The 17,233-nt window shown below is 51.3% G+C and overlaps 3 protein-coding genes across 4 annotated transcripts; 1 reads left to right on the top strand and 2 right to left on the bottom strand.

Moving 5' to 3' along the window:
- Nucleotides 1–262: 262 nt before the first annotated feature.
- Nucleotides 263–5,724, bottom strand: NT5C3B (5'-nucleotidase, cytosolic IIIB). Its single transcript, XM_032202926.1, has 9 exons — nt 5,667–5,724; nt 5,454–5,552; nt 4,874–4,943; nt 4,577–4,623; nt 4,105–4,190; nt 3,377–3,466; nt 2,155–2,317; nt 1,087–1,287; nt 263–819 (listed from the first exon to the last, which is right to left on the bottom strand). Exons 1-9 carry the CDS (start codon nt 5,667–5,669, stop codon nt 709–711), a joined length of 870 nt encoding a protein of 289 aa, XP_032058817.1. The 5' UTR covers nt 5,670–5,724; the 3' UTR covers nt 263–708.
- Nucleotides 5,725–7,519: 1,795 nt separating this feature from the next.
- KLHL10 (kelch like family member 10) lies at nt 7,520–10,859 on the top strand. The gene is made up of 4 exons (XM_032202827.1): nt 7,520–8,001; nt 8,570–9,187; nt 9,799–9,948; nt 10,488–10,859. The coding sequence occupies exons 1-4, from the start codon at nt 7,582–7,584 to the stop codon at nt 10,857–10,859; spliced, it is 1,560 nt and encodes a 519-aa protein (XP_032058718.1). The 5' UTR covers nt 7,520–7,581.
- A 187-nt stretch (nt 10,860–11,046) lies between these two features.
- KLHL11 (kelch like family member 11) lies at nt 11,047–17,136 on the bottom strand. 2 transcript variants are annotated; one of them, XR_004254177.1, is made up of 3 exons: nt 16,631–17,136; nt 13,280–16,550; nt 11,047–11,274 (listed from the first exon to the last, which is right to left on the bottom strand). XR_004254177.1 is itself a non-coding variant. In XM_032202680.1 (2 exons), the coding sequence occupies exons 1-2, from the start codon at nt 17,134–17,136 to the stop codon at nt 14,954–14,956; spliced, it is 2,103 nt and encodes a 700-aa protein (XP_032058571.1). In that variant the 3' UTR covers nt 11,047–14,953. The 2 variants fall into 2 exon arrangements, 1 of the variants encoding a protein (XP_032058571.1); XM_032202680.1 differs by having other exon boundaries at nt 11,047–16,550.
- Nucleotides 17,137–17,233: the final 97 nt, after the last annotated feature.

Below are 17,233 nucleotides of genomic sequence, written 5' to 3' on the forward strand. Positions count from 1 at the left end.
ATGGGCTTCAAACGCTTCTCCCAGCCCCAGCCTTGCTGCAGCATTTGCCCAAACCCTTCCCTTCTCTTTCCCCTTCCCTTTTCCTTTCCCTTCCCACCCCAAAGCCCTGGTGGGCAATGGGTCCTGCACCCACGCAGGAGTGGAGGGAGCAGAGGCTGAGACACGCAGGGACCTGTGGATTTTTGGCAGCAGCACTGCTTGGCAATGCCCAGAGGTGCCTGGAGCTCAGCCTGAGCACCTCAAAGCCACAGAACACAGGACATCAGGAGAGAAATTTGTTTTCTTAGATGGGAACGCAGTTAAACCCGAACAGCTTCGATCTAAAACGGGTCTGCCCTCAACCAACAGCAAAACACCTCCGTTTCTGCGCTCAGCCGCTGAAGCTAAGCGCAGGGATGTCTCTGCCCCGAACACCAATGGTTTGTGTGGCCCCCGGAGCTGGGATGAGGTCTGAGGGGGAAGCAGCAGAGCCGAGGCACCGACGGGGCACAAGGAGCAGGCTCCTTGCTTCCCACATCTCAGCCCTCCGCTTCCAGGAGGACAGGCAGCGAGGTTCGGGATGGACACAACACACAAGAGCCGGGGCAGGGAGCCTGCCCCAGGCACCAGGATGGATTCAGGCGGGTACCAGAAAACCCAGCCCGGCTCTGCCAGTGGAAGGACGTCTGCTGGTTCCCCTGGCCGGGGCTGGGATGCCAGGTTCCCAGCTCATGTCTCCAGAAGGATGTAGCGGAGGATGCCGTTGACCACATCCAGCGTCTCGTCGCTCTCCAGAACGATGTCATAGGAGTCCAGGTACTTCCCCCTCCGCTCTTCCACCTGCCGTGAGGCCACCAGGGAAGGGAGAAGAGGAGAGGACCATAGAGAAAGAGGACTGTGAACAGCTGAGAATGAAGATGCTGCACCCACACCCCTTGCATTTCTTGGTGCTATAGACAAGAAGGGCCAATAACTCAATAACCACCCAAAAAAAAATGCCTGAAGTGCACCAGGAGCTCCACAGCTCCCTTGCACGCTCCATGGGAGCTGAGACAAATCCAGCATCCCCCACGCTCTGGCAGCAAGAAGGCTGCTTCTCACACCCACCTTGTCATTGAGAAAGCCGATCTTGAGGATGTTCTCCACGCTGGGAACCCCGTCTGCCATCGTCAGGTCCCCCATGGAGTCCCCCAGCAGGATGATGCTCGTCCTGCCGCTCAGCTGCTGGAAATACTCCGTCCCCTGCAGGACGCTGTTGTTCTTGTTGTAGGTGTGGATGAGAGGTCCCTTGAAGCACTTGAGGACTCCCTGTGCAAAACAGGACAGCCACGCTGATCCCAAAGCAAGCCTTTTGCCGTGCTGCAGCTGCAGGCTCCCTTCTGGGAGGGGGATAAGGTGGGGACGCTCGCAGAATGACAGCTCTCGTCTCTGAGACGTGCCCAAGGAGCCACGAAACACGGGGAGAGAGGCCCCAAGGGCCCCATTTTGCAGGATGAGCCTGTTCCGTATGGTGAGAACCCGAAGGATCCTGGAGATCTCGGGCTGGGCTCTGTACTGCCCTGGTGCTCTTCAGGGGCCGTGGAAAGCCACAATCAGGGAGCCCCAGGAGGGAGGCAGGGCTGTTCTGCTGCCCCATCTCCCCCGGAGGCTGCTGGCCCCAGCACACCACCCACGGGAACAGAGGGCTTCATTGTGCACAGCAGGTCATTTTCTGATGTGAACTGGGACTTTTCAGGCTTTCGCACATCAACAAAGGCCTTCCAAGCTGCTTTAAAGGACATCTGGCTTTCAGATCGGGGGGACCTCTGCGGCCGGTTAACTCCATGCTGACCGTGCACTGAGCGTGCAGCGCTGGATCAGCATCCAGCCCGGGGCATACCCAGACACACAGCTCACCTTCAGCCTCCAAAAGCAAGTTTGGAAGACGAGGAACCTACAAAATCCTGAGCATCGATGCTCAGCTGCTCCTGTGCTATCTGTGGTGGCAGCAAGGCATCCCAAAGCCCCTACGGTGCTCCCATGGCCCAGAAAAGGGCCGGTCCTACCTAGAGGGATCCAATACTTCATAATTTTAACGGGCAGCTTTGAACCTAGCAGCGTGTCTGTTCAATCTATCACAGCACCACGTTCCAGCCTCACAAACCTCCCCCCTGCAGGCTCTCTGCACGGACTCACGCTGTCGTCGAAGTCCATGTAGTTGGACACCACGTTGACGTTGGAGTAGAAGACGTTGGCCTGCCGGATTATCTCTTCGAGGACATCGCCGATGCCAGCAGAGAAGATGAATATGGGGACGTTGTGCTTGTACAGCTGATCAAACAATTCATTGAATCCATCCCTGGAAGAGAAGCGTCCGTGACAGGGTATTACGTTACTCCCTCCCAGCAAGAGGTGCTCTGTGCATGGTGGGCTGCCAACGCTCTCAGCTCCAAGGCTCACGTTTCTGCCTGGGACTCCCCAAAAAGAAAAGCCTGTGCCTGCTCTGCAAAAATCAAGGTGCTTTGGGGTTTTGTGGTGCACGCTGAGGGTGCACAGCAGAGCCACCGGACCTCACCTCAACAAAACAACCCTGCGGGGAGGTACAGAGCAAGGTGAGGCATGTGAGCCATTCACCTCCTGAACCCCCTGAGAGCCTCCTGAGAGCACTCAGAGCCCCCTGAGAGCTTCCTGAGAGCACCCAGAGCCCCCTGAGAGCCTCCTGAGAGCAGCACCCAGCCCAGCAAGCTCAGGCACATGCCCACCAGCGCGGGTGCCAGGACATGATTTCCATGCACAAAAGGAGCTCTGACCCCACAGAAAACCAGACACATGGTACCACCTCCCCCCTGAGACTGGCAGCTCATTCAAAGCAGGGTTCCCTGCGCCACTTCCAGGAACATCACCACCACAGCCAGCTTCAGCAGCATTTTTTAGGGCAACGGTTTAGTGTTGTGGGTGAAACCTGATGCTGAGTCAAGGGCCTGGATAAGGCTCAGCGGTTACAGTGAGCGGGGAGAAAATCTATTCTGGAAGAGGGGAGCTGCCTGCTGCCTGCCCAGGCTCGGGGAGCTTCATTTGGGTGCTCCTTGCCAAGATGAAAGGAGATGGAAGAGGCTCTGGGCAGGAAGGAGCCAGCCCAGGAGCCGGGCAGCCCGCAGCCTCGGGGAGCAAAGCTCAGGCTGCAGCTGGTGGTGCTGGCTTCTGGCTCTGTCACAAAGCTCAGCCCCAGGAAGGAAGAGAGATTTGCATCTGCTACACATCGGGGGCGGCGTGAGGATCAGAGCGAGCAGGTGAAGCGAGAAATCAGTTCAGCTTCCCCCAGATTCTTCTCCGAAAACACAAGCGGCAACGTGGCCTTGGGGGAACTACTTGCAGGGGAGGAAGGGCCCCAGGCAGCGCACCGACCCCCGGCACATACCTCAGCATCACGTCCGATTCCCTGACTATCTGGGCGATGTCACCCTTCTGGATCTTCTGCTGCGACAGCAGGTCGTGGGCCCTGGTCCACCTAGGGAAAGGCAGCAGGGTGAGCTTCCTGGGCAGCCAAGCTCGAGGCAGGCAGAAAATTAATAGCTAGAAACTTCCTGGTATGGCTGCTAAGCCTATAGGAAGTGCAAGTCTTGTGCACTGCAGTCCTTGGGGGGCAAGAAGGTGTCAGGAGGAGGTGATAAGCACCGATTTATCTATGGCTTTCTGCTCTGAAACAACCAACGTGCTCAGCTGCATCCTCACATCCCTTGTGCTTTGTGATACCCAAGGACATGCTGTGAGACCCAGGGAACTGCCAGCACCAACATCAGGCACCAGCGTGCAGGGAAATCAGACCTGTGCCAGGGATCCAGCACCACCACTCCCGTGCCTGAAGGCAAGGACAACAAGGACAGCCCCCCCTTCTCTTCAAGATCTTGTAGCTTTTGCTTTTTATCCAGTGACTCAAATTATTTGCCAGCTGGGTGTGACAGGCACAATCAGGTGAGCGCGTGCCACACACCCAAAAAATGTTAAAGGGGACCCTACAAGCAAAGGGAACCACTTCTAGGGCTCAGCACGTTCCTCTGTGCCTGGCCTCGACTCAGGAATTCCCTTTTTCTCCTGTTTCCCCCAGTGCTCCCCAAGGAAACAAGTAGACCACAGGTAGGCACTCACCACTCCACCATCAGGGGACGTTTCTCTTCCAGGGTCCGGTTGGGATCGATTTCTATGGGGTAGTAATAGTGCAGCAGATCCTTTAACTGGAACATCGTACGCAAGTGAGAACACAGAGCGAACACTGAGTCCAAAGAGACCGTAATCAGCAGACGCAGCACTTCTGAATTCCCCCAAAGCAACACAATACACAACAAAAACACGGCCAAAACCACTTCACTCAGAGCAAATCTGGGGATCTCTGAAGGAAGAGTTAATCCACCGCTAGCTTGGCTGCGTCTCCTCTTGGCCCAAATACTCCAGGTACAGAGGAGTAAGCAGACACGCTTCCTGCTCTTATCAGACCAAAAAAGCCCACAGCTGAGTATGCAAATGAAACTTTCATTTTTACTTTCCCCTCTGTTATCATCAGCCAATATAAGCCCAAGATGATGGGCCATGGGGGTGAAGAGCCCTGCAAAACAACGCTTACCTTCTTCTTGCCGTCCTCACTAACAACACGACTGTTGTCGAGGATATCTGCAAAGACAAAATTCCCTTTTTGTAGCCCAGAAACGTGAAGGCTGAAAGTTTTAGGATTCAAGCGTGAGAAAGGGAAGGAGCATCTGCAAGTCTCGTCTGCAAAGCTGGAGCACAAAGACCAGGAGATGGTTTTTGGGCTGCCTGGAGGTGAGGGCTGTGAAAGCAGCACCCGCTGCGGATACAGACACAGAAAAACCCCCCAGAATTAGGGGCAGGAAAAGCCGACAGCAAGGCTTTTTTAACTCACTGTGCGACGTGGGGCAGCGTCTGCCGTTGCACCCAAACCTGCTCAGCGTCATGTCGAAGTCAGAGATGACCTGGAGGGTGAGAGAAGACCAAAAGCTGCAGGTGACCCAGCTCATTCTGCCCTTGCAGTACCCGGCCAAGGATGCAAATCCGGCGTCAGCACATCTCACGTGAGAGCACAGAGCCGCAGCAGAGCACGGGAGCAGCTTGGGGATGGGAATTTGGGTGCCCCCCTGCCAGCTGGAGGCAGATGTCCCCCCCTCTAACTGAGCCAGGCAGCACCCCTCCTGCACCCCAAGCACTCTTATCAGCACCAAAAGGCTTAATCCTCCCCACTGGGTGTGTGTGTGTGTGGGGGGGGAGGTTTGGGGCTTGGCTAATATTTATAGCTTGCATAAGAGGGAAGCAAAGGGCAGCCTGCAAACACAGCTCCCCCCAGCTCGTCTGGGGCTTTTCCCCCTGCACCAGCAAACCGCGCCGAGAGGGTGCTGTGTGCATCTGGGTGCTGGGGGGGGGAAAGCAAAAATTAGGGTGTGTGTGGGGGGGGGAGGAGGTGAAAGCACGGTGCTGGGGCCCGGTACCTGCAGCTTGCTGCTCCCCTGCTCCTTGATGGCCCGGATTATCCCCAGCACCCGCTCCGGCCGCAGGATGCGCACCGTGGGCTTCTCCAGCTCGGGCACCTGCAGGCAGAAAGACCCCCCCCAGGGGCTCAGGGACACCCCAGAGGGGTTGGGTGCCCCCAGCCCTTGCTCTCCCCGTTCCCCAGGGACCCCCCCCCCCGGCCCCGCGCTCACCATCTCGCCCCGCTCCGCTCCGCCAGGGCCCAGCCGGGGCCGCGCAGCCGCGGGGAGGAGCCGGGCAGGGAGGCGGGTCCGGGGTGGGGGGGGAGGACCCGGGGGTATTCGGGGAAATTTAGGGGTATTTGGGGGTGTTTGGGGGTATTCGGAGCTGGCCGGGGTCTCCCGTCGCCTACGGGTGCAGCGGAGCCCCTGCCCCGCGATCCCCCCCCCCCCCCCCTCCGCCGCTCGCTGCTGCGGCTCCTTTGCGAGACGCCCCCGAGCCGGGAAGGCGAAAGAGAAAGGTTAAAAAATAATTAATTAAATAAATAAAAATACGTGGCAAGGGCTGCTAGCGGCTGCATCCTCCCCAGCGCTGTCACAGAACCGTCTAACTTAAAAAAAATAAATAATAATAATAATAAAAAAAAAAAAACACACCAGCAGCAAAATGAAGAAGTCCAAACTTTTTATTACTTTTATTACTTTTTTTAAAACTATTTTTTTTTTTTAATTTATTTTTCTTGTTTACACCAGTCCTAGGGGTGCTCCCTTGGCACCCATCTCACCTAGAGCCGTGACAAAGCCCATGGGGAAGGCGGCCCTGAGGAGTCAGGAGGGGGCCCCAGGTGCACCCCACTCTCCTCTTCCTGGGCTTGGCCCCCCCAAAAAAACCTTCCCCTCCTCCAAAGAAGCAGTGCAAGGCTCGTGGCTTCACCACCCACCCGAGCAAGCCCGCGTCTTGGCTTCCTCCATCATGTTGGGGCACTTCTAAGCAGTTGGTGCCTGCCATGGGGGGGGCTTTATATGGGGGCTAAATGATACAAGCAAGCTGCACGGGAGGCACGGGGCTGTCTGTGCCCTGAGCAGCCACCAGCGAGGTGTGGGTACAAGGTCCAGCCTTGTCTATGCTGAGATTTGGGGGAGCGAGGAGGAGCAGGACCCCCGTGCCCACAGGGCTTGAGCCCCCCCAGCCCCACAGGCAGCAGCTCCAGGGTCCTCCCGGCCTCTGTGAGCTCACTATGGGGCAGGTTCCAGAACCACCAGACAAGGCAGCGTTTCGGACAAAATGTAGGAGGGCAAGGAGAAAGCCCTGTAGCACCTTAGAGAAGCTCCTTCCGCTGACCCCGGCTCCGACATGGACGACACCTCGGCTCCCACCAGCTCTTCGGCCTCACAAATGGAGAGGAAGATGAGTGCGATGGCTTGCGAAATCTTCAACGAGCTTCGCCTGGAAGGGAAACTCTGTGACGTGATCATTGACGTGAATGGGTTTGAATTCAATGCTCACAAGAACATCCTCTGTAGCTGCAGTCATTATTTTAGGTCAGTAGTAGAAATGAGTTTACAGGGGGAATGGGGACAAATGGCATTTCCTAGGCTGGGTCAGATGCTCTTAATGTACCTCTGGTGCTTATGTCGGCACTAAACCTCTCGGCCAGCAGATGTAGATAGTCCTGATAGCAGCCTGGTCACCAGAACGAAACCCCACACCCTGGCATTTTGCAGCCACTCTGGCAGCGGTGTCTGATGAATGTAGGGCTGGGAACGTGGCCAGCCCGGCCCCTAGCACAAGTTTTTCTTGCCCCCCACACCGTTAGTCTCTGGAGCAAGGTGGCCATGGGCTCTGTTGCTCTCTGTCCACGGCCTAAGGCTGTGGCTCCTATTTTAAACCATCCAACAAGCTGGTAAAACACGGATCAATAAACCACAGGGCCTCCCAGCATGACTGCTGCTAGTGCCCAAAACCAGTGCCCAGGGAGGAAGGCATATGGGAAAACAGGGTCGGGGGTTAACACAGGAAAAGCCTTTTTTTTCCCCCAACATTGTTTTTTTATTTTATTTTTTTATCATTTTTGTCAGGGCTTTGTTTACCAGTGGCTGGAACAACAAAGAGAAGATTGTATACAAAATCCCTGGCATTTCACCTGAAATGATGAAGCTCGTTATCGAGTATGCCTACACCAGGACAGTACCGGTCACCGCCGAGAATGTTGAAAGTTTGCTGTCCGCAGCGGACCAGTTCAACATCATGGGCATCGTCAGACTGTGCTGCGAGTTCTTGAAATCTCAGCTGTGCTTGGAGAATTGCATCGGCATCTGCCGACTCACAAACTGTTACCACTGTCCCAACCTGCAACAAACTGCCTACACGTTCATCCTCCATAACTTCGAGGAGCTGATCAAAGTGTCCACGGAGTTTCTAGACCTCTCCGTCGACGAGTTGAAGGGCATCATCGAGAAAGACGAACTCAACGTGAAACAAGAAGACGTGGTGTTCGAGGCCATCCTGAAGTGGATCGCCCACGACCCTGAGAACAGGAAGCAGTACATCTCCGTCTTGCTGAGCAAGGTCAGTGCGGCTGCGGGGGCACCTATCCTGCCCCCCTACGTGGCTCTGGAGATGTGGCTCGCTTCTCTTTCCTCGTCAGAGCGGAGGAAATAGCAGCCTCCCAGCACTGCTCGGGGAAAAGCGCGCGTTACGTGCTGTTACGTGCTCTGCCGAGGTTGGGGAGGCCCTTTTAAGCGCACGTTTCCTCATGAGTTTAATCATTCCTCACATCCGGGAAGGGCTGAAGATTACACGGGCTGACATTATGGCCAGGTACACAAAGCTTATGGGTGTTTGTAGACAAGCTGCACTATGCAAACAGCAGCAGGAGCTACAGCAGCTTCAGCCTGCGGGCAGGAGAGCGCCATGGCAGAGTCGTGGCAGGCTCCCCCAAAACGGGATCATTTACCCTTGTGTACCCTTTTCAGGACAAGCTAAAAGCCACACGTTTAATTCTCTGGTTCAGTGATAAGCTTTAGACAACACTCTAGCCTGAAATCAAAGCCAGCCAGCATCAGACCTATCTGGGAAAGACACCAAAATGTTAAGCATTTAACACCAATACCCTCACCTCCGCTTGCGTTTTCAGGTCCGACTGGCGTTGATGCAGGCAGACCACTTCATGAAGAAAGTCAAAATGCACGATTACGTGAAGGACAACGAGGACTGCAAGCCCATCATCATCAACGCGCTGACGGCCATGTACGACCTCAGCGCCAACGGCCCCTCGGTTTCTGACTTCGTCAACCCCCTCACCCGGCCTCGCCTGCCCTACGCCATCCTCTTCGCCATCGGGGGCTGGAGCGGGGGGAGCCCGACCAACGCCATTGAGACCTACGACGCCCGCGCGGACAAGTGGGTGAACGTGACGTGCCAGGAGGAGAGCCCCCGCGCCTACCACGGCACCGCTTTCCTGAAAGGCTTCGTCTACGTTATCGGAGGGTTCGACAGCGTGGATTACTTTAACAGCGTCAAGCGGTTCGACCCGCTGAAGAAAACGTGGCACCAGGTCGCGCCCATGCACTCGCGGCGCTGCTACGTCAGCGTCACCGTGCTCAACAACTACATCTACGCCATGGGGGGGTTCGACGGGTACACGCGCCTCAGCACGGCCGAACGCTACGAGCCCGAGACCAACCAGTGGACGCTGATCGCCCCCATGCACGAGCAGAGAAGCGATGCTGGTGCAACCACGCTGTACGACAAGGTAAAAGGCCTGGGGGGATTTGTGACAGCGGTTCTGGTTGTAGTACGGTGAGCAGGACAAGGCAGCAAACAGATAGCACTGGGTAGCATTACACGGCGAGCACGAGCCTTGGGCTTTTTTAGTGTGGTGGGGTGGAGAGCCTCGTGGAGCTCAGCCTTGTGTGCTGGATGAACAGAGCTTCCACCCAGAATTAGTCCTCTAGATAGAAAAGAGGAGCTGTGGGAGCTAGACACGAAACAATCGCTCCCTTTAACATGATGAGTCATTTAAAACAGAGGGGGAAAAGTTCACGTAAACCTTGCTCATTAAATCCTGCAGCTACAGATATAAAGCTAAGAGGCGAAACTGGCTGCTGCTGGACAATACTTGTGGCCGCAGGTCACATACCACGCCTGGATGCTTCACACAGCTCAGGAAAAAACGGATCAAAACCCTGCTGCTTCGTATAACTCCCTGCACTGTTACTACCTCCAACCCAGGGCAAAAAGACAATTCTCTTTAAAAAAAATAAACATAAAAAAAAAACCCACAGCCAGGCCATTTTCTTCTCAGCATGTTCTCCCACCAATACAAGCACCCTGCTCACCTTTTTTTTTTCCTCCTTTAAACAGGTGTATATATGTGGTGGGTTCAATGGGAATGAATGCTTATCCACAGCTGAAGTGTACGATGCCACAACGGATCAGTGGACCTTTATATCCCCCATGAGAAGCAGAAGAAGTGGAGTAGGTGTGATTGCATATGGAAAACAAGTGTATGCGGTAAGGTAGAAGTGGTACCTCTGCCACAACAGCACCCAGCACTCGTGGTACTTTTTTGTTGTTTAATGGGCTGAAACTCTGCTAACCTGCATCTCCCAGCTAGAAGCAAGTGGCCAGCTTGAAAATCAAAGTGAGATCTGGGGAAGAAAGTTGAGGGCAAGAATGGTTAAAATACCCCTGAAACTACTGTCACCTGCATGCTTTTCATTAGGAGAAAATACATAACTTTTAAACTGTCATAGCAAAGAAATTATTTTCTGCTGTTGATAAAATCTTTTAGCAGCTCAGTACTTCTGCTTGGTCCTGCTTATCCTACACAGAACCTAAATGCAGCGTGTGGGTAAGTATAAGAATCTGACAGACACACAAGATTTGGAAGCTCTGGAACAAGAAGGGGGCAGTCTGCGTTGTGTTTTGAGACAATGATTAAACTCGACAAAGCGGGACAAGTTGAAAGTCTTACACATCCACAACGCGATTCAGCTGCCTGGGCAGAAGGGGAAAGGCCTATTTCAGCTCTGTACCTTTGACGTTTGCAGGTAGGAGGATTTGACGGAGTGAACCGTCTGCGGACCGTGGAAGCCTACAGCCCCATCGCCAACACGTGGCGCACCGTCCCCACCATGTTCAACCCTCGCAGCAACTTTGGCATCGAGGTGGTGGACGACCTTTTGTTTGTGGTTGGTGGCTTTAACGGTTTTACTACCACTTTCAACGTCGAGTGTTACGACGAAAAAGCTGACGACTGGTACGATGCTCACGACATGGGCATCTACCGCAGTGCTTTGAGCTGTTGCGTGGTGCCAGGGCTGTCGAACGTCGGCGAGTACGCCGCCAGACGTGACTACAGCCTGGAGTCACTGCAAACAGAAGTCAAGTACACTTCCTCAACAAGTACCCTGCCTGTATAAACGGCTCCCCTTAGCTAATAAAGTCTTCTAAGCAGCAAATGAATGTATTCGCTTATTCTAAAAGTAAGCACAATTGATACAGACCAGAAGAATGATTAGTAAGTAAAACTTTCACTCTATGGCACCAAAAAAAAGTATGATATAGACGTATTGGCTGCCAGGAAGAGGCACAACGCACGACAGAACGCTAGAGAAATAAAAGGTTTATTTGCATTAATTCACTTATTACAATAAACTTTAGTACAGTGTATTTAATGTGAAGAACATTACAGTAGGAGTTTCAAACAGCCTATAGACACACACTACTTTACCTTACTGGAAGTAAGTACAGGAGTGCTGCTTGCCCAAGCAACTTGCTGAAGTCTACATTAACATTGAGGAGAGTACAGCTGCCGTGATCCACAGTGACATGGACCTATAAGGAGTATCTGACTATTAATGGTCTTCGAACATCTAGTTAGTTCCACACTTAACATTTGCATTAGTAATAGGATTAGATCCTCAGGAGCACCTGTTTTATAAGACTTCCACTTAAGACTGTCAAATTAGAAATATGGTTTACTTTGTAACATAACATGGACACAGCTGAAAATAAATCTAAGCCATAAAACATTTACTTTTTTTAAACCCACTGAATGTTACCCCATAGCATTGCAACGTTGTGTTGAAAATAACCTCAGAAGTTGCTATTCTCAGTGACTCAAGTTGTGAATAGTGATCCATCTAGGATCATTATTCATTACGTATGCTAAAAAGTTGGCATTTATTTCTGGAGTAGTGTCCTACTACGTGTGAGAGGAAGTCTTATTGAAAATATATACAAACCCAGCATACTAACAGGGTATTCATGTCCTTATAAAATATTATGTACATTTATGGCACCTAGAACTGACTACAGTGAGCACCTAGTGCTGGGCAGGACGTGTCCTACTTCACTAATACCTTGAGCAGAACAACGGGACGTGAAACATGCATTTTGTGGCACACATTCAGTACAGCTATAGAGGTGTGATTGTCATAAGGAGGAGGAAAAACACCGTCTGATGTTCCTTTACATTTAGAGGGCCAGAAGTCAGCCTTGTAATACTTCCTGAATTCACACTAGGATCTTACTGACATTTAACTAGCCAGTACAAACACAGTGAAAGAATTCCCAGCCTGTTGCTTATAGGATCATTTTTTATAAATACCCAGCAAGCTACAGCAGTCAAGGGCCCCAAGGAGTTTGTTACACGTTTCACAGGTTAGTGAGCTAAATTACAGCCAAATTCAGTTCTTCTGAACACCTACAGGTGAGACAATGGATGGTTAGACTTGTCAGTTAAAAAACTGCAAAGCAATTGGTCCACTTAAAGTCAAGGCTAAAAAAAAAAACCTCACTACTTAAAAATTCCACTGAATTGGCCTAGCAAAAGTTAGAGCAAACCGGTGCTGTTCACACTGTCCATCACTCCTCATGCAAACAGAACACAGAAGGAGAGACATAGTGCATCACACACAAAATCGTGGCTGGCATCCACACGTTAAACAGGTATGAAGCCATTTTGACATTGTCTTTAAGTGGAATGTCTTCAGTAAAATAGACAGAGTGTATGTCAGGTGGAAGTTCTCACAGTATGTGCAAATATCAAATTTGCTTAGAAAAAGAGAGACTGCAAGAAGTTTGTTCTTGCTTCTAACTTTGTTGCATGCTGCCATATATCAGGCTATTTAACTGAAACAACAATCTCAGTATTTCCCCCCCAAAATTGTCCCAGATTTGCCGACAGACTACATAAGGGCTTTGACAGAGCTGTGGTGGTGTGCCATGCTACCATCCTTTGCTCATCAAATCCTTATAGCCCAGGCGGTGGGATGGAAGAGGTAAACTCTTCTTGGGTGCTTCTGTGCAAAGTCTGACAAAGTGTCTTAAATTCAGCTCCCACGTAGGTTAAATCAATGGGGTTTGTACAAAAGCTGTGAGGCATTTGCACATCTTCCACTCACAAACCCTGCTGTAGGGGCAGTAATTCTGAAAAATATTCCAGCCAAACCCACAAGAGTTCATGGGCTAAACTCCACTGATTAAGCCCTTCCGTAAGGGCCTACATGAGCTGATTTGGCAACAGTCACTTCTGAACATCAGTCTTAAGCCTGAACAAACTTAAACATTTCCTCTCTTGCACTAAGCCAGCACTGTACAATTTAATCTGCCCTTGCATAATAATCCAACAGGCAAATACAACACAGGATGATTACCATCAGTAAGTAATTTGAGACTGAACTGTTGGATTTTCAATCTAACTTACAAGGCTGGGTTATTCTCTTATTACAAAAAGACCAGTTATTGATAACAAAGTGACGAGTGAACTGCAAAGTGGAGCATTAAGGAAAGTACACATCAGAGAAACCTTTACATATTATGTGGTTGAAAGACTTACCCAGTGTTTCAGATATGATCTAGGTTGCCTGCTGAATTGGAAAATGAGAAGTATCAGTTCAGAAAGCCAAACAGTTTAAAAAACAACAAAAACAAACAAACAAACAAGAAGTGTTTAGAGGATCTTTTGCAATGAGGTTGCCCACATCAAAACCACCAGCAAATTATCATACGAACCGAAGACAGTGAACACCTTCTTCATCAATGTTTGTCTGCGTAAGTTTGGGAACAACGTGGTGACTCCTCCCTTTCCCTTCCCTAAGGTCCTGAGTTTGGTCACAAGTGAAAACCTGGAACATTCAAATGAAGGGAAGGATGGGGAAGGAAAGGAGGTAGGAAGGATGCACTGAATCCGCTAGTAACGAAAACTGTCCTGGAGCTCTTCAGATCAGGGAGGAGTGTTCAGTGGGAGCAATAACCGAGAGGCATCGATGCTCCCAAGGAACTATTCCACCTTCTGTTCCTCGGGGGTATAGCAGTTAAACAAACCAGAGCCAAGCAGGGCCCTGATATATGCAAAACTACCTCAAAACTCCCAAAGGTACCTTTAATCAGGTTAACCCTTACATCCACAGTACACGCGTAAACTATTTACAGACTGAAAACTCCAGATGCAGCTAAAAATCTTCATGTCATCAGTAACTGAGAGCCAACGATGTCCCTCCAGGAGGAACACCAAGTGCTGATTCGTTAAGCAGCACTGCAGCACAGCTACCCTAAGTTTCTAGGGAAAATACGCTGAAGGCAAGAGGCATTGATTGTCAAAAACAGGCTGCAAACAGGCTTGTGGGGGTTCTTCTGCTTTTTCACTTGAATTAAACGCGTGCAATATTTGAGAAAGGATCGACAAGTAGCTCAGGTTTCAATCTATTCCCGGGCAATAATGTCATTCTTACTAACCCACGCTGATGTGGCTAGACTACATCGCTGGTTTCCACTCCTTTCATCAGGCTGACCGTTGACCCAAGTTTCTAACGAAGTTGTCAAAGACAAACTCAAAGCATCTCCAGACATACCTGGAAAAGATCCACTGCCTCAAGTTCTCCATTTTAGCAAGTGTCTGACGTTCTACTGATCAACCACTACAAACTCTGCTGCCTCTCTACAACGTACAGTTACAAAATAGTTGATAGCCGTAGAAACATCCTGAAGTAATTCTTTATAAAGAAAGATTGTGCTTTCATTTTCATACGTACGTGTAACTATTGCGCTCGCCTCCAACTTTGGAAAGCCAAGTGCACTAACACTAATTATACGTGAAGTTTAGTCACTGAGGAGGGTCAAAGGAATGTCAAAATATTAAGTGCAAATAAAACAGGTGCTTTCAGCACACACAAATGTAACAGGCAAATTAACACAGAGATCTTCAATTTTCAAAACAGAACTGTTAGAGACTAACTCAACAGAAACCCTTGAAAAGAAAGATCTATTTCGTGACCTATTAGAGGAAAGTAGTTTTTTCCTTGGCACTGTTAAGTAATATTGTTGGATTCTGATAGTTTCTCAATTCCCATTCATCCTCAATTTGAGCTTCTTACTTTTCAATACGAGGTGTTATTTTTACGCATCAAACCCAAGCAACATCCTGATGTCTTATAAAGACATATCGAGCCTAGGAAAATGGTTTAGCCCAGTATTTCCTAAACCAGATTCATCAGGAGTGATATTCCGGACACTAGCACTCAATCTGTGAGCGTGGCATTCTTCGTAAACTTAGCGAGTGTCGGTGTATTTCCTGCATCTGTCTTTCCTGCATTTGTCTTATTCTATCTTTCTGCCACATCAAGTTTTGTGGCATAGGATATCTTTGTGTGCCCTGCAAGCACCTGAAGGGGATTCTCACATGGCAGGCTGTTGCTCTACAGCGAGGCTGAGGCATGGGAGGCAAGAGCATCCAGCGCTTCCTCTCAGCACAGTAACGATAAGCCTCTTTCCTGTATTGCTTGTCAATATCATCGCTGTTCTTCCACCCCCCGATGATGAAAACATCATCTTTATAATAACAAATAGCTGCCCCTTCAATGCTCAGAACCTCTGGGGGTAAACTTTCAAGAATCTCGTCTGAGGCTCTGCCACAGATCTTTATCTTGGCTTCCTCATTATCGATAGGGTAACTCTTGGGGCAGCAGGATGCCGTATGGTAAAAGTTTGTGTTTGCAACTGACATCTGAAAAGAGCAATAGTTATCAATGAGCGGCAGAGACTCTACATCTTGCCACTGCCTTGTTTCAGCATCGTATCTGATAATAACTGCCCTCAAGCCATCTTCGCTATCACTGTCAACTGGGGTACGAGCAGCAACATAAACAAATCGGTCTTCTACAGAAACAGCTTTGACATCACGAAGAATCTTTGGTGCTGACTCCAGGTTATGCCATTTGTCTTGCTCGGGATTATAAATGGCTACATCTTTAAAGCCAGGACTGAAATTGCCATGTCCGCCAATACTGTACAAGTTTCCTTTAACTTCAGTAAGGCCAAAGGAATGTTTTCTGGTTATTAAATTTGAGACTTGTTCCCAAATATTTCTATTTGGATTGTACCTTTCTACAGTCTTGGCAAATCCCGGTTCCATGGAGCCAGCCACATAAACATAAGATTCTGTCACAGCAACAGCATGCCCATCAAGATGATTGTGTATGTGCGGTAAGTTTACCCACCTATCTTCATCGATGAAATACCCCACACACTCACTCAAGTAATCTCCTCCCTCCGATACACCACCAATCACCATAATGACGTCCATGTTTTGTCCAAAACGTGGCAGCAACGCTACAGGACAAGTGGAATGTTGCAGATTACCGGACTGCAAGTTCTCAGACCTCAAGGCGTGACTTTCCACAGCTTCTGACACCAACTTCACACAGGCTTCGTTGCTGGATACCAGCCTTTCAGATTTGACGTGGCGAGTAAGGTAAGTGGGTTTAATCTGAGACAACCTCAGCAGTTTAAAAAGTTCTTCAAAGTACCTCTCTCTTTCCTCGGGATTTTTCTGAACCCACTTCAAAACGGTCTCAAAGAGGACTTCTTCAGAGTCCACCGTGATCTCCGAGTCTGAGAGCCAGTCTCTGATGAGGTGGAAGGGCAGAGTGTAGAACTCCTCGTCTTGGATAACTCTGTGGAAGTTTCTCCTGATCATATCCTGAGCTTTGAGGGCCAGCTGATTCAGGGAATACATATGGGCCAGGCTGTGAACCGCGACACAGTTGGACAGATTGAGCTTCTTCTTCAGAAACTCCCCACAGAACTCTTTCAACCGGGTCAGCAGAAACCTGTGGAAGGAATAAATCGGGGTGATGCCGCGGCCTGGCGGGCAGCCTCCTGAGGAGGAACAGAAGAGGGTCCAGCTCACCTGTCGGCCATCTCCAGCACCTCGTGGACGTTGCCGGGGCTGACGCGGATGGTGCCGGTGTACATGAAGCCGATGACGGCCTCCACCGTGTCGGGGTCGGGGCCGCCCTCCGAGCTCCACTTCTGCAGCTCCACGCGGCCCGAGCGCGACTCGGCGAAGCCCCCCGAGAGCAGAGGCGTGAAGTACTCGGTGGCAGCGGCCAGGACGGAGCGGTGAGCCCGGTACTCGCGGCAAAGCCCCGGCCGGCCGCCGCCGAAAGCCAAAGTGATGTCGCAGTAGAGGCCGTGGCGGCGCTGCTCGTTCTGCCGCCACGCCAGGTCAGCGCAGTGCGCCGGGCACCCGAACTCCTCCGCTTCCACCTCCCCGTCCACCCCACCTCCCCGTGGGCCCCCGCTGCCGCCGCCATCCTCCTCTTCCTCCTCCGCCGCCGTCGCCACCGCCGTCGAGGACCCGGGGCCCGGCTGCGGCTGGGGCGATGCCGCGGCCGCCGCCATCTTGTCCGCCATGGCGGGGCTGCGGCCACCGCGCCTGCGCCGCCTCGGCCGGCCCCGCGCTGCCCCCTGGCGGGGAGGTGCCGCCGCCGCCCGACCTAAAATGGCGGCC

The sequence above is a fragment of the Aythya fuligula genome, chromosome 24, assembly GCF_009819795.1.
Source record: "Aythya fuligula isolate bAytFul2 chromosome 24, bAytFul2.pri, whole genome shotgun sequence".
Classification (NCBI taxonomy): domain Eukaryota; kingdom Metazoa; phylum Chordata; class Aves; order Anseriformes; family Anatidae; genus Aythya; species Aythya fuligula.